The sequence below is a fragment of the Anarhichas minor genome, unplaced genomic scaffold (assembly GCF_050575085.1).
Source record: "Anarhichas minor isolate MPS153535 unplaced genomic scaffold, ASM5057508v1 ptg000121l, whole genome shotgun sequence".
NCBI lineage: Eukaryota > Metazoa > Chordata > Actinopteri > Perciformes > Anarhichadidae > Anarhichas > Anarhichas minor.
This window is the reverse complement of record NW_027466567.1, coordinates 194,127-210,596: the sequence shown is the minus strand read 5'-3', so window position 1 is coordinate 210,596 and position 16,470 is coordinate 194,127. Positions and strand designations below refer to the sequence as shown.

The 16,470-nt window shown below is 41.6% G+C and overlaps 1 protein-coding gene across 1 annotated transcript in view; it reads left to right on the top strand.

Annotated features, from left to right (window-relative positions):
- The first annotated feature begins 437 nt into the window (after positions 1-437).
- Positions 438-16,470, top strand: part of LOC142940930 (putative E3 ubiquitin-protein ligase HERC1) — a 69,983-nt gene continuing 53,950 nt past the window's right edge. Inside the window, exons 1-14 of the mRNA XM_076083133.1 lie at positions 438-539; positions 3,621-4,597; positions 5,118-5,213; positions 5,452-5,646; positions 7,805-8,116; positions 8,212-8,308; positions 9,266-9,409; positions 9,583-9,710; positions 10,012-10,156; positions 10,958-11,129; positions 12,267-12,401; positions 13,050-13,209; positions 14,029-14,154; positions 14,858-15,079. Of these exons, the coding sequence (XP_075939248.1) occupies positions 3,647-4,597; positions 5,118-5,213; positions 5,452-5,646; positions 7,805-8,116; positions 8,212-8,308; positions 9,266-9,409; positions 9,583-9,710; positions 10,012-10,156; positions 10,958-11,129; positions 12,267-12,401; positions 13,050-13,209; positions 14,029-14,154; positions 14,858-15,079 (2,883 nt within the window). The 5' untranslated portion in view covers positions 438-539; positions 3,621-3,646. The remainder of the gene's footprint in view (positions 540-3,620; positions 4,598-5,117; positions 5,214-5,451; positions 5,647-7,804; positions 8,117-8,211; positions 8,309-9,265; positions 9,410-9,582; positions 9,711-10,011; positions 10,157-10,957; positions 11,130-12,266; positions 12,402-13,049; positions 13,210-14,028; positions 14,155-14,857; positions 15,080-16,470) is intronic.

The window sequence follows — 16,470 nt, the reverse complement described above, 5'->3', positions numbered from 1 at the left end:
AGATGCACATATGCATGTATATGAAAATGTTCCTCTTTTCATGCTGTATAGTTTGACTTTTTTTATTGTTTAGTCGACTTGTTGCATTAGCAGAATGAATATTTATCAGGATCAGAATCAGAAATTTAGTTTATTTCCAATGTATGTTGCACATACAAGGAATGTGTAATGGCGGCTGGTGCATAACATTAAACAATCAACAAGAAATAGAAACATATTAAAATGTACAATAGAGTATGAAAGAATATAAAATAAAGTGCACAACAAACAGATAACAGTACTATAAACAAGTATGATGAAGTGTAATGTAAAGTGTCAAGTGTTTAAATGAAGAAATAAATAAATATATATATATATACAGACATACAGTAGATATCCTGATGCACACTCCATACCAGTTGGTGGCGGTTATGCACCAATCATTGTTTGCCAACCGCCAATGGAAGGTTCCATGCATGTCACCTTTTCACAGTAAACTGTCCATGAAATGCACAGTCTTGTGTAAGCACTACGAGGAGGCCTGTTTGGCAGTTTTACTGGTAAGCGAGCTTTATTTTTTATTTGTATTTATGTTAATTAATTATTCAAGCTAACGTCAGAAAGTGTAGCTAGCAAAAAGCTAACCCTAGCTATGATACAGCAGATAAGCCAATCTATAATGCTGAAGCTAAAATCGCTCCTTTAAGACATGAATATGCATATTGGTATGTGATTAACTTAAGGTAATAACTCTATTGTTATCTGCACATTATAGTGTCACGTCTGTGATTACGGTATTGTATGATTTTGCTAGCTGAGTGACGTGAGAGGAAAGTTAGCTTAACGTTAGCTAGCTAACATAAACAGCAGCATCATTTGACAATATTAACGGTTAATTGTTTTTTCCGCACGCGCTGGTAAAGGCTGCTGTTAACCGTTTCTTGTGTGATGTCATGTTTTTAAATTTTAGCAGTTGGTGATAATCACCATGTTTGCCGTTGGTGATAAACTGCCCTTCTAATCTGACACAACAAGCAGGTTAGCACAAAGCTAACTGTCTAATATCACCGGTGGTTAGGTAAGTTATTTATTTAAGTGCTAACAACTTCAGCTAAGATAAAAATGAAAAACAAATTAATTAATGCATTGGGCTGTGGCTGCAAGATGACTTGTCCAGTTAGCGTAGCTAGCTAGCTAACTGGACAGTTGGTACGATTACAATATGATTGGTCGGTTAGCAGCTAGCTAACCAGTAGAAACTAATATTTAAAAAGTAGAAACCAGTAGAAACTAATATTTAAAAAAATAGAAACCAGTAGAAATGAATATAAAAACCAGTAGAAATAATATTAAAAAAACAATAGAAACCAGTAGAAATTAATATAAAAAACAATAGAAACCAGTAGAAATTAATATAAAAACCAGTAGAAATAATATAAAAAAACAATAGAAATCAGTAGAAATTAATATAAAAAAAGAAATCAGTAGAAACTAATATTAAAAAAAAATAGAAACCAGTAGAAATTAATACAAAAAAATTGAAACCAGTAGAAGCTAATATAAAAATAGAAACCAGTAGAAATTGATATAAGAAACCAGTAGAAATGAATCTAAAAAACAATAGAATAAAACAATATTGTTTACCTAAACAACTGCAATGTCAAAGATAAAATAAAATAATCCTTTATTAGTCCCGCTGTGGGGACATTTACAGGATTACAGCAGCATAGTGGTGTGTGTGTGTGTGTGTGTGTGTGTGTGTGTGTGTGTGTGTGTGTGTATATATATATATATATATATATATATATATATATATATACACACACACACACACACACAGGAAAGTGCAAACAAGAGACATAGAATAAACCCCAAAATAAAATCAAGTATTATAAATAAGTAAGAAAACAGTAAAGAATATTAAATAAGTAAAAAATCCACAATAACTAAAATAGGTATTAATATAGTTATTATTAATACACATTTGACTACAGTGCTGTTTTTCTACTACTAAATAATAATGAGTAATATTCATAATTTGCATTAAATCCCGTAATTGATTCTGATGATTGGTCGGTTAGCAGCTAGCTAGCTAGCTATCAGAATCAGCTTTATTGAATTTGACTCCGGTTTTCACATTGCTCTCAACGTACATACATGGAATATACAAATAAACAAGAAAAATATAAAATCAAGGACATTAAAGACAACAAAGTAACTAAGCATAAACAAACAACTACTATGTACAATATAAATATACATCGAAGAATATATATGAACATAAAGAACAATGGACAATGGATTTGGGATATTGGTGTAGAATGGTGGTAATAGTGCAAATGGAGGTGCAGTATTTCTTCACTTGTTCGTGAGAGTATCATGAACAATCACAACTACAATATGATTGTAAACAACTGCAGTGTTGAGCCTGTAGCCTCACCAGTGTGTCTGCAGAAAGTTGCTCACCTTCACTGTAAACTGGAGCAAAGCATTTAGCTGGATTACAAAATGTCAACGATAAACATGGTATTTGTTTATACAACAGGTATGATGGAAGAAGGTTATCTCATTTATATAGCACATACAAGCAGAGAGACATCCGGTGTATATGTGGAAATAAAGCAAGATTACAATTGGAAACGAGTTTAAACACAATCAAACACGGGTTGAACACACTTGAAAGCCCGAGAATAACGGTGGATTTTAAGGTGCATCTTAAAAGCATCAATAGACTCCACCTTTCTCCACGAACAGTGCACAGCCAGTTGGCCACATTGGGCGGATCCGATGGGTCTGGTGCTGTAAGGGCTGAGAGACTCTGAAGAATATGTAAGGGTGAGAACATGTAGGGATTTGTGTAAGGATGCAAGGATAGGAGTGAAGTGGTCACGTTTCTTGGACTTTGTTAGCGGGCAGCAGCGCTTTGACCCACACGTTACTCATCTTTACACCTGGCGTACCTCAACTTAAACCCAGAGGCAGTAAGGTTACCTACAGAGAACCCTTTCTAGATTGCAACTGGTGTCAAAAAGAAGCATGCCTTTAGTTTCCAGTTATGGATTCTTTGAAGCAGAGTTTGGACTTCTCTGACCTGTTATGCACGGGTCAACATGTGTGTAGTGTTTACAATACAGACTGGAGCGAGGCTAGTCTGTAAATGTATGGCTAAACTTCACAAACGACTAAACATCATGAAATAGAATGTAATCAGTGTGCATATAAAATATTGGTACAAGTAATAATACAACTTTAAATCGCACGATAAAGCATTAAAAAAAACCTTTATTCAACCAGGCTAGTTTTCACTGAGAGCAGTGCTCTATTATCGGGCAGATTTAGATATTATTTTCTGTTTTGATATATATTAGGTCATATTTACATAGATTACCTCATCTGTGTTATTAGCACATAAGTCCATAATGTTTGTTTCTTCATCTTGATTCACGATATTATCCAGTGAAGAAGTGTTGAATGGATCAAGGTCTGTGCCAATTTTGCAAACTGGAAACTATTAATAACCTCAAACTGAAGATTATTGTGTTTTTCCCCAACATTTTAAATAGCGTTGAGAAAAGACAGCCTTTGCGAACACAAATTGCTGTTCACAAGCTTGATATTAACAATTTGTCTGATGTTTTCAGGACTGATGGCTCCAGAGTGACATGCCATGGCTCTGATGATCCCCCCGGTGAAGCTCAAATGGCTGGAGCACCTGAACAGCTCGTGGATCACGGAGGACAGCGAGTCGATCGCCACACGGGAGGGAGTGTCGGTGCTGTACTCGAAGCTGCTGGTCAACAAAGAGGCCGTGCTGCTGCCCCAGCAGGTGCTGTGTCTGAAAGGGCCCCAGCTCCCGGACTTTGAGCGTGAATCCCTCTCCAGCGATGAGCAGGAGCACTACCTGGACGCGCTACTCAGCAGCCAGTTGGCCTTGGCCAAGATGGTCTGCTCCGACTCTCCCTTCGCTGCAGCCCTGCGCAAACGTGTGCTGGTGCTCCAGCGCATCTTCTACGCACTTTCCAACAAGTACCACGACAAAGGAAAGGTCAAGCAGCAGCAGCACTCTCCAGAGAACAACTCGGGCTCGGCCGATCTGCACTCTGTCAGCGAGCGGCCGCGCTCCAGCACGGACGCCCTCATCGAGATGGGCGTCCGCACGGGCCTCAGCCTTCTTTTTGCTCTGCTGCGCCAGAGCTGGATGATGCCTCCTCCACCCAGCCCCAGCGGAGGTGCCGGAGGCAACATAAACTTGTGTAACGATGTCATTCACACGGCCATCGACGTGGTCAGCTCCCTGCCGCCCCTCTCTCTGGCCAACGAGAGCAAGATCCCGCCAATGGGCCTGGACTGCCTGGCCCAGGTCACCACTTTCCTGAAGGGGGTAACCATGCCAAACTCTGGGGCGGACATTTTAGGGCGGCGGCTTGCCTCCGAGCTGCTGCTGGGGCTGGCCTCCCAGAGGGGCTCCCTGCGCTACCTGCTGGAGTGGATCGAGATGGCCTTGGCTGCATCAGCCCTGGTCAGTGCTATGGAGGAGAATAAGGTGCTACAGAACCAAGAAGGGCTCATCGGATATGATTGTTTCATGAACATCCTCATGCAGATGAGGCGCTCTTTGGTAAGTAAACATCAACACTGCTGGCAGATTGGAAGTGTGGTTTAATAACTCAAACCAGAACTGTTATAACTTCTGCTTAAACAAGGACTCAGTAGCCTCGGCAGCTTTACTTTGCTCATCCAACCACGTCTTTCTTGTCTCTATGGAAAACACTATAAACTAACAATAATTCATCCATCTGTATGCTTTATAGTGCAGCTATTATGATCTTAAGGGGTGATAACTGAAAACACTACTGACATTCTGCACCAACCAAATACAAACATGCTGGTAAATAAACAATGATGATGTCATAGGCTTTCAAACGAGTTATTTACGTTTTTTTCAAAGTTTTCGGGGTTGTCTAAAATGTATCACATGGTTTTTGGATTCCTATCAGATTTAAAGGTGCATAGGTTGTTTAACGTTTCCTTTTGGTGGTCTGTGACAAAGGCCCCCTGTTGAGTGTGATGATTGTAATTGTTTTGAAGTCATTATGGTCTGAACATTTATATATTTAAATGCGTTTCTTCTGTCTCAGGGCTCCTCAGCAGATCGCAGCCAGTGGAGAGAACCCACACGGACCACTGATGGCTTGTGCTCATTGTATGAGGCAGCACTCTGTCTCTTAGAAGAAGTAAGACATTTTAGAAGTATTCTACGTATCATTATACTCTAAATAATACACCTCAACATGCTTATTTAAAGGAGTGGATAGCCTTCACTTCGATCCATACGAGTAACTCCTGTAAGTTACTAGTCAAAAATATGTTGGAAGGAAAAGGGAGGAGATGTCATTTTAAGAAACTCGTCAGACACAAATGATTATTCAAAGATGTCCGGAGCGGTTCTTAACTCGCGTCCTTTTCTTCCAGGTATGTCGAATGGCGTCGGACTACTCTCGCACCTGCGTCAGCCCAGACAGCATCCAGACCGGCGAGACGCCCGTGGTGTCTGAGACCTGTGAGGTCTACGTGTGGGGCAGTAACAGCAGCCACCAGCTGGTGGAGGGAACGCAGGAGAAGATCCTGCAGCCCAAGCTGGCCACGAGCTTCGCCGACGCACAGACCGTAAGAGAACAACAGTTCACAAGTCTTCTGTAGAGCTGTGTGTCTGCACATGTTTAGAGAGGCAGCATCTGAAGCTTTCTGACACTGTGGTGGCTAGATTTTAAATTTAGCACATTTTAAAGTTAAACGCACCAATCTGGTTCCCTTTAGAGCAGAATTAAGAAGAACTTTGTGCTCTTGTAAACAATTTCACTTCTGCAATTTACTTGTTGTAGCATGGGATGGAATGTAACTTTGTACACGTTTTGAGGTACTTGTACTTAAGTATTTCCATTTTATGTAACTTTATACTTCTACTCCACTACATCTCAGAGGGAAATATTATACTTTTAATTTCATAACATTTATTAGACAGTATTAGTCACTAGTTTGGCTATTTTGCAGATTCATGTTCTTAACACAAAATATAAATAACCTTATGAACTATGAACTATTATTAAGTAGTATATTATGAAGTATATAAAGTAGTTCAAATGAGCTTCACCAGCTGCAACATTAAAGTGATGAACACATTAATGCATCAATAATTATAATCCAATGATGCATATAGTATTTGAGTGCATATTGAGTGTACTTTTACTTCTGGTACTTAAAGTGTATTTTGATGCTAATACTTTTACTTCAGGAACATTTTTAATGCAGGACGTTTAGTATTTTTACACTGCGTGCCAGTAAACATTTCTACCATAAACACATTGGTGGTATAAATATTAACCGTGATGACGCGGCACAAAGTCACAAAGCATGACCGAGGTAATTAATGTAAAAATGACCTCGGTTCAAAATTAAATTAGCTATGTTTTGTCAAATGGGTTAAGTTTTAAGGGGGAAATATTGTTTTTCTTCAGAGCATGAATTTTACTGATCAGCATGATCACAAAAAGAGCATTTCATAAACACGTGTGACATCATGCATTAACAGCACTGGTTCTCCCTTCAGCGGAACTACAGCTGTGTATCAAAACAATGTGACATGCTGTGTTAGACGGATCGATGGTATGAGACAATTATCTTACCCACATAACCTTTGTTCATCTGTTTATAATGTCAGGGGCCTCTCTGCAAGATGAAGTTGCACAAAATCATTTTTCCTAATGTGCTGCTGAATTTGCAGGAAATTAAATCAAATAATCATCAGAAACTAGCTCAGCCTGGTCTCTTGAAAACTGCCTTTTTCAATTGCATTTCCCAGATGACCTACTTAATTTAAGATACGTAACAAACATTTGTTTTAAGCCAAAGCAAGATCTTTTACTAAAGTATTTTTTTTCAGTAGTTTTTGTTTTGTTTTGTGTCAGGTTGAAATTCACAACGTTAAAAATGTGTTTAAAACTGTAAATACGTTTCCCTCAAAAACATAATTGAGAAAGCAGTTCAGTTGTATGGGAACATCATTTCTTGGAGACCGGGTGTTGTATCCAGGCGGCAACCTCCAGGTCTATAAAGAGCCTTAAAGCTGCATTCTCTCTAGTGTCCACCAGGGGGCGACTCCTCTGGTTGTATAGAAGTCTATGAGAAAATGACTCTACTTCTCTCTTGATTTATTACCTCAGTAAACATTGTAAACATGAGTTTATGGTCTCAATCTCTAGTTTCAAGTCTTCTTCAATACAGCATGATGTTCATTTAGTACATTATGGTCCATTTAGAGTCAGACAGACCATAAAGCAGGGGATGCTTTAGGGCGGGGCTACACGGTGATTGACAGGTCTCTACCAGAGACGTATATGTTGCGTCTACGTCCAAATCATTCTTGCCAACAAGGTTAAATTAGTTTTAATATTTTAGTTAGTTAATGGAAATACTATTGTCAACAAAAGTGTTTGATCATAGCTTCTGTTGATGAAAACCAGTGTACTCCGTGTATTATTATAAAGCAGGGGCTGCTTTAGGGGCGGGGCTACACAGTGATTGACAGGTCTCTACCAGAGACGTATACGGCGTCTCTACGTCACTCCTCCTCAGTCCAGATATGGTCACTTCCTGTTCACTGGTTGCAAAATAACCCACTCAGATTTCGATGGCCAAAATTCTGAAAAACCGTAGTCCACCAACCAATGAGACAACTACGCCCTTCACAGCTGTAGTTTAGCGCCACAGGATTTTACCACAGCGCTGGTCACTCACTCACTCACTCACTCACTCTCTCTCTCTGCAGATTGAGGCGGGCCAGTACTGCACTTTTGTGATCTCGTCCGATGGCTCCGTCCGGGCCTGCGGTAAAGGCAGCTACGGCCGTCTGGGCCTCGGAGACTCCAGCAACCAGTGGACGCTCAAGAAGCTCACCTTTGAGCCCCACCGCGCCATCAAGAAGGTGTCGTCGTCCAAGGGCTCCGACGGCCACACGCTGGCCTTCACCACGGAGGGCGAGGTGTTCAGCTGGGGCGACGGTGACTACGGCAAACTGGGTCACGGGAACAGCTCAACACAGAAATACCCCAAACTGATCCAGGGGCCACTCCAGGGGAAGGTAGGGCTATTCTATTCACATGGTGCACATTATTTCATCTTTTAAATCCAGTAACCGATGATTAAGTCTGATGTGTGTCTGTTGTTCTGTGTCAGGTGGTGGTGTGTGTGTCTGCCGGCTACAGACACAGTGCTGCAGTCAGTGAGGATGGAGAGCTGTACACGTGGGGTGAAGGAGATTTTGGAAGATTAGGTAAGTTGCTGAACTCATTTAGGATCTCTTTTAATGTACGGCTGTTACTTTTAAGTAGTTCCCAGTACAACCGGGGGGATTGTCAACGCTCTTAGATTCTCTTCTTACTCTTCTCACTCATGGTTATAACTTTGTAACACTTTGTAACTTATTTTATTGTCTCGCTTTTTCTGCTTTGTCTGTCAAAGCACTTTGTAAACTCTGTTTCTGAAGTTGCTATATAAATAAAGTTATTATTATTATTAATAACCCCTCAAGCTAACTCTCGTTAACACGGTAAAACACCATGACGCACAACAATTTGTGACTCATAAATTTGTTTAACTAATAACTGGCCATTTACAAAGTTCCACTACTGCACGGCATTCTGGGTAACGCTGTAGCTGACAGCTAGTAGCATGTCTGTTGACAGATGGGAGCGGCTCCGTCGCTACCGCACAGAAAAGAGAGATGTGGTCCGTTTATAGATGCAAATATCTTAAAATATTTTATTTAGAAAAAGAAAGCTGTTGGTTTTCTAACTGATTTATTTATAAGTTATTTTATTTACTATTTTGCAGTTTGCACGATAATAATTGTTTACGTTCTGATTTCTTTATATTTGGAATGATTTTGTAATAATAATAATAATTATTATTATTATTATTATTATTAGTAATTAAAGCCTTCAGTATATACATGATGACATTAAATGTTTTAGTTTAGTTTAGTATTCTATGTACTCCTGACTGCAGAATGAGCCACCATGAACACATGAACCTGTAAAGGCCCAGTCATGACAGGAAGAAGTGCTGTGAACTAATACTCGAGAGAACAACCTCGTTCTGCTCTGTGTGCCGGATGCTCCGCGTGGACTTTTTTTAACCCTCCACTCAGACGAGCTAAATAAAACTCCACATTTGTAATTTCCGTGCGTAAGCAGTCTGACGTTTTCTTTCATTGTTTGGGGGGATGCAGGTCACGGTGACAGCAACAGCCGAAACATTCCTACCCTGGTTAAAGACATCAGTAACGTGGGAGAGGTGTCGTGTGGCAGCTCTCATACCATCGCTCTGTCCAAGGATGGACGCACCGTGTGGTCCTTCGGAGGAGGAGACAACGGTGAGGAAACCCTTCACCAAGACTTTGTTGTTAAACGTCATCAGTGATCTTGTAAATTGAATTTAAATTGGAGCCTTCACATAATTCTTGCAGTTTTGTCTTGTATTTCTTCAAATTGTACTACAGTGTGAGTACATGCTCTCATACAAGTGAAACCACGTGTTGTCCCGCAGGAAAACTCGGTCACGGTGATACCAATCGAGTCTACAAGCCAAAAGTAGTGGAAGCCCTGCAGGGAATGTTCATCAGGAAAGTGTGTGCAGGAAGCCAGTCGTCTCTCGCCTTAACCTCCACCGGACAGGTATGACAGCAGTCCTAAAGGGTTAACCAAGACGGGACAAAAGCCCGGTTTGTTGAGGAATAAATGAAGGCTCTTTGTCCCAAAGAGGGAATTTCATACTGCTGTTTATGCATTTCTGCTGACAGCCGGTTGGACGTTGACAGTGATGACTTGTTACGTAACGGAGCTCTTCTTTCTCAGGCTTTGTCTCAAAGATACAGTCTCACTGTTTTTACTCCTGGAGACCAAAATTAAATGATTTGCGATGTGAGCAGCGGAAGAACTCCTCTGCTGATGTTGATTGGTGCCACTTGTTCTTTAGGTGTACGCGTGGGGCTGCGGTGCTTGTCTGGGATGTGGTTCCTCTGAGGCCACAGCTCTCAGACCCAAACTGATCGAGGAGCTGGCTACCACCAGGGTGGTGGACATCTCTATCGGGGACAGTCACTGCCTGGCCCTGTCGCATGGTTTGTCTTTTGCTCTTCTCTTTCGGGAGCTTTTTGTCACAGTTTCTCTCTGTAGTCTTGATTTTCTCTGTAATATAAAAGTCCTGCAGCTCTATAGAAACAGAACAATCATGACTAGAAGTAGAGAGAACTAGAACATGTCTTTTGTGCAGAAGTTTCACGGATTTTTGTTGTCACATGATTGTTGGTCTCAGATGAATCAATCATGACTTCATAGTTTCACTGAGGAGCTCACAATTTAATGTTTTTTACAGAAAAAAGCAAAGCTTTATTTGTGGCGAGATTTTAAAGGAGACATGTAGAATAAAATGTTGTTGATGAAATTTCACAATTTTAAGCTTTGTTTCGGTTTCTTTTTCAGACGGAAGTGTTTGTCGCACATGATGTGTTCAAGGGCCGTCAGAAAGACGATAATGGTGTTTTTTTTTTTACAGCTGGCTGTGATAAACGGTGTAGTTTCTGCGATTGTTTAGAGGAAACATGCTTTTCAGTCCCGCTGGCGGGTTTTGGGGATTTAGAGGGTCGGTAACTCTGAGCAGCTGCTGCTGCATTAAAACACGTTAGCATGGTGTCGGGGATCAATGTGGCTGAACATGCTAAATCCACGGCCTCTTGTCAAGTCACAGTGTGATCATGATTTTATGTTTGTTAAACAAGTGACAGAGCTGTCGCAAGTAGCGTGATGTAATAGCAAAATACATAGACCCTGTTTGTTTAGGCTAATGCTTAACTGAAGCTAGACCGTATATTTCAGATCAGTGTAGTACAGATTCTATATCTAATCTTGTATTACTTCTCCAGACAATGAAGTGTACGCATGGGGCAACAACTCCATGGGCCAGTGTGGCCAGGGGAACTCCACGGAGCTGATCACCAAACCCAAGAAGGTGGTGGGTCTGGACGGAGTCGCTATTCAGCAGATCTCAGCCGGAACGTCCCACAGCCTGGCGTGGACCGCCCTGCCCAGAGACAGGTCAGCTCAACATCAGAGTAACTGCTGTAGCGACGGTAGCATTGAACATAAACATAGCCACACAGGGAGGGGAGGGGGGAGGGGGGTGGGGGGGGGGGGGGGGTTTGATAGGATTGCACAATAGAGGTCAAAGGTCAGTGACTGCACGTGAAATGGCAGCAGTTTCTTTTTCCTTCTGTGTGATGTTAATGTCATGTTGACTGTGTTACTGACGTAAAGTACAGAGTGTCTCAGTGAGTCTTAAGGAGGTTAGATCTTGATAAACATGCAGTTCTTTTAGATGAAAGTCACTCTGTCTCCTAATGTGTAAAAGTTATAAATATAATAAGAGATGATATAGTCAAAACATTATAAACACCATGTCAACGGTACATCAGTGTTATGAAAAAAAAATCTGATAATCTTTTAAAGTAAAGTGTTAAATGTTCGAGAAAAACCAAATTAACAAGAAAAAAATGTAATATTCTCTGAGATTGAGCTCTCAAATTAGTGAGAAAAAAAATCTGAATGTTTGACTTTGCAATGTTGGATTAAACTTCATCACACCACAGTGGAGTACCACACATGTACTGATCCAATGTTTATGATAATATTGTGATTCCTTTTGATAAATCTGATGAGGTCATTACCGGAGGAACAATACGCAGCGTCTGTGGTGTGATGATGTCGATTCAACCTTCAAAGTAAAGTGATGAGATTTCTTGACAAAAAAAAAACAGGAAACCACATTGCCAACTCTCACATGTGTCACATTTATTTTGATATGCAGTGTTCACAGGAAGTGCATTCTTTAGATAGATCGGTAGAAAACTAACATTCATTAGAAAACAGGAGTAAGGCAGAACTTTGTTGAAGTGGTTTTGAGGCACGGCATCGATTCTACACATAAAGTTCAGTTAACGTTTCATCACGACGAGCACGACTAACCCGACGTTATTCCTGCTGGTTTAAATCAGTGGAGAAATGCTTCAAGCTTCATCAGTTTAGTGGACAAAGTGTTTGAATGACAACAACAGCATGTCCCTCCAGAGCTTTGATGTTTGACATTCATTCCACTGGAGCACCTATGAAGCACTAGAGCTCTTCATATTCATATTAATATTAATATATGAATACTTACTCCCTGTGGCTCTGTAGGCAGGTGGTGGCTTGGCACAGGCCCTACTGTGTCGACCTGGAGGAAAGCACCTTCTCCCACTTGCGCTCCTTCCTCGAGCGCTACTGCGACGGCATCAACAGTGAAGTCCCTCCTCTTCCGTTCCCCTCATCCAGGTAAACACACACGGCCACCATCACTGCACTGACCGGTGTGGAGAAAACACAGAGAAATAACCGTGTATAATTAAGCACCTCCTCTCCAGGAAAGAGGGTTGTTATTATCAGATTCACGGTTAATTACTAACATCTCTATTTAAAATGACAAATCTGCTCTTTTGATTCACAGAGTATGATTGTAAAGGAAAACATATTGATAGAAGAATTACATGTTCACACAAAGGCTGTGATATGTGTAAATAATTAACAAATGATTTAACTATAGCACGTTTATTTTTTTTTTGTCTTTGAGCTTTTTGGGCGTTAACTTTAGTAACAATGGTCTGAAATGACATAAAGTTGCATCGTTAAGTAAAAAAACTAAGGACACCTTAATTACCCTCCAGTAGCATGAGAAGCTTGATATTGGGCTCTATGTGGTACCAGAGACGTCGGATGATTGTTTGTGACAAGTTCAAAATATATATATATATATTAGTTTACTGGATTGTTTTAAGTCTCTCGTCTCTTTTTTATCTTGTTTTTAACTTTTTTGTTTTTTTAAGTCTGTGATTTTTACGTGTGAAACTTTCACACCGTCATCTTGGCAATAAGATTCAATAGTCGTGGCTAAAATTAAATACATTTAAAAAAATGTATTTGCAGGGAGCATCATAACTTCCTCAAGCTGTGCCTTCGGCTTTTGTCCAATCATCTGGCTCTGGCTGGGGGCGTGGCCACCAGTATCTTAGGTCGGCAGGCCAGACCCCTGACGAAACTGCTCTTCAGACTGATGGACTCCTCAGTGCCTGACGAGATTCAGGAGGTAAGAAGATGCAGGGGGGGGGGGGATTATCAGCATAGTAAAGACCAAGATAGATAGTAGAAATAATAAAACAGAGACACTTTGTGAACAAACACAACATATTTAGGATGAAGTTCTCACTTAAAGAAACACGGAGCTGCAGCAGCATCTCTGTCACCTTTTCCATGCCTGTAATTAAAGCTGTTTTATTCTATTTTATCTGAATCGTCACTCCTCAGCTGTTCTCTTGTGTATGTAATCATTGAGATTAGCTCAGTGGACATTAAAGAGACAGTAGTGATGTTTAGAAGTGTGTTTGTATGAGGTTCTTCTCCAGAGTCACAGTTCTACTACAGTAGTTTATAGAAACACACAAATCAATGTTCTGCTGAGGACGTATTCCAGACTCCTAACAGAATCTATTGCAGTTTAAGTGAACGCTATATTTAGAATGTCTTCCCCTCTTTACCTTGCTGTCAAATTGCTGACACAAATGAACCAACAGATAGAGGCAGTGATAGACCAGCCACTCCTGTGATCTGTGAGGTAGAACGACTGGAGTCTGGTGTCTTTAAAGAGAGCGTAGAACGGCTTCACTTCTCTGTTCCCTTGTTTATTTTGTGTGACTTTGGTGAATCCGAACCAGCCAAAGTCACAGAATAACACAAACTGATCTTAATTTATTTAAGTGTCTACACATACACTGATGATGGAAAAGTACTTCATGCAACCCTACTTCAAAACATCCAAACAGTACTTTCTTAACATGTCAACAAACTCTGGATCTGTTGCCCCACCTGAAGCTTTGTGTTGTGTGTGTGTTGTGTGTGTCTCCATCAGGCGGTGATCGAGACTCTGTCGGTGGGGGCGACCATGCTGCTGCCTCCGCTGAGAGAGAGGATGGAGCTCCTTCACTCCTTGCTGCCTCAGGGCCCTGACAAATGGGAGAGTCTCTCCAAAGGACAGGTACGCTATGCTTCCTGATACACACACCTGTCAGGATCCATGACTCTGGATGCATGTGTAGAGTTTTATTTTCTGAATTCCAGTGGAGACGTATATGCTTAAAACTGAGCACTTTTTTTATACATTAATCTCATTGTTAGACATTAAAAGCCGGTCACAGCCGCTGGTTTACATTAATGTACTTGAGGTTTGTGTAGATTAACAAATGGTTGGTTGATGGCTCACGTTGTGGTGTTGGTGGAGTAAAAGGCTGGTTTGGTTCCTCTAAGTGGTCAGCCGGTTAGCTTAGCGTGTTTCTGGCTAAGTTTAGCGGCTGTAGCCTGACGTTGATGTAGAGATATAAAAGTGATATCGATCGTATCAGTTAACTCTTGGCAAGAAAGCAAATTTAGTGTCTTTTACAAAATATCAAACCGTTCCTTTAAAAGTACAAATTTGCTGTTAATTTATGGAACATTTCTGCACATGCAAAAAATGTGCAGTTACCTCAATAATTAAAAACCTAGTGTTTCATGAAATATGACTAAAACAGAAGAGCTGTGATAACCGCCGCCGAGGCTAGCTTGTTGACTGCACATTGGACTATTTCCCCTCAGTATGAACCTCCATGTTTACCAGTTTAACACCGAGTGCTGTTTGTCGGCTTGTTTTTTCTGTCTAGGTCAGCAGTCTCATTTTAAACGTGTGTGTTTTTGTGCCACAGAGGATGCAGCTCGACATAATCCTGACCAGCCTCCAGGACCACACCCACGTGGCCTCGCTCCTGGGCTACAGCTCTCCGGCCGATGGGCCCGAGGGGCTCTGCTCTGGCCCGGGCTTCGCGGCCGCCCCGGACCCGACGTACAGCGACACGGCGGGACACCCTGACACCCACCTGGCCGAGATCCTCATGAAGACGCTGCTCAGGAACCTGGGCTTCTATACCGTGAGTAGATGTTTGCTGCAGCTCTTATCGGAGAGTTCGCTCTTATTGATTTCAGTGTGTGTGCCGCTCGATAACAAACCATTATCTGAGAGATCATTAACGATCTGTTTGGAATAGACCAAGGCAGACGTTACTCAGGAAGGAAGCGCTGTTGTTTCACCCTCTCCAAGTCTTCACAAGCTTTTCACACACTGTTGCTGGTATTTTGGCCCATTCCTCCATGCAGATCTCCTCTAGAGCAGTGATGTTTTGGGGCTGTCGCTGGGCAACACGGACTTTCAACTCCCTCCACAGATTTTCTATGGGTTGAGATCTGGAGACTGGCTAGGCCACTCCAGGACCTTGAAATGCTTCTTACGAAGCCACTCCTTCGATGCCCGGGCGGTGTGTTTGGGATCATTGTCATGCTGAAAGACCCAGCCACGTTTCATCTTCAATGCCCTTGCTGATGGAAGGAGGTTTCCACTCAAAATCTCACGATACATGGCCCCATTCATTCTTTCCTTTACACGGATCAGTCGTCCTGGTCCCCTTGCAGAAAAACAGCCCCAAAGCATGATGTTTCCACCCCCATGCTTCACAGTAGGTATAATGTTCTTTGGATGCAACTCTGCATTCTTTCTCCTCCAAACACGACGAGTTGAGTTTTTACCAAAAAGTTCTATTTTGGTTTCATCTGACCATATGACATTCTCCCAATCCTCTTCTGGATCATCCAAATGCTCTCTAGCAAACTTCAGACGGGCCTGGACATGTACTGGCTTAAGCAGGGGGACACGTGTGGCACTGCAGGATTTGAGTCCCTGGCAGCGTAGTGTGTTACTGATGGTAGCCTTTGTTACTTTGGTCCCAGCTCTCTGCAGGTCATTCACTAGGTCCCCCCGTGTGGTTCTGGGATTTTTGTTCACCGTTCTTGTGATCATTTTGACCCCACGGGGTGAGATCTTGCGTGGAGCCCCAGATCGAGGGAGACTATCAGTGGTCTTGTATGTCTTCCATTTTCTAATAATTGCTCCCACAGTTGATTTCTTCACACCAAGCTGCTTACCTATTGCAGATTCAGTCTTCCCAGCCTGGTGCAGGTCTACAATTTTGTTTCTGGTGTCCTTTGACAGCTCTTTGGTCTTGGCCATAGTGGAGTTTGGAGTGTGACTGTTTGAGGTTGTGGACAGGTGTCTTTTATACTGATAACGAGTTCAAACAGGTGCCATTAATACAGGTAACGAGTGGAGGACAGAGGAGCCTCTTAAAGAAGAAGTTACAGGTCTGTGAGAGCCAGAAATCTTGCTTGTTTGTAGGTGACCAAATACTTATTTTACCGAGGAATTTACCAATTAATTCATTAAAAATCCTACAATGTGATTTCCTGGATTCTTTCCCCCCATTCTGTC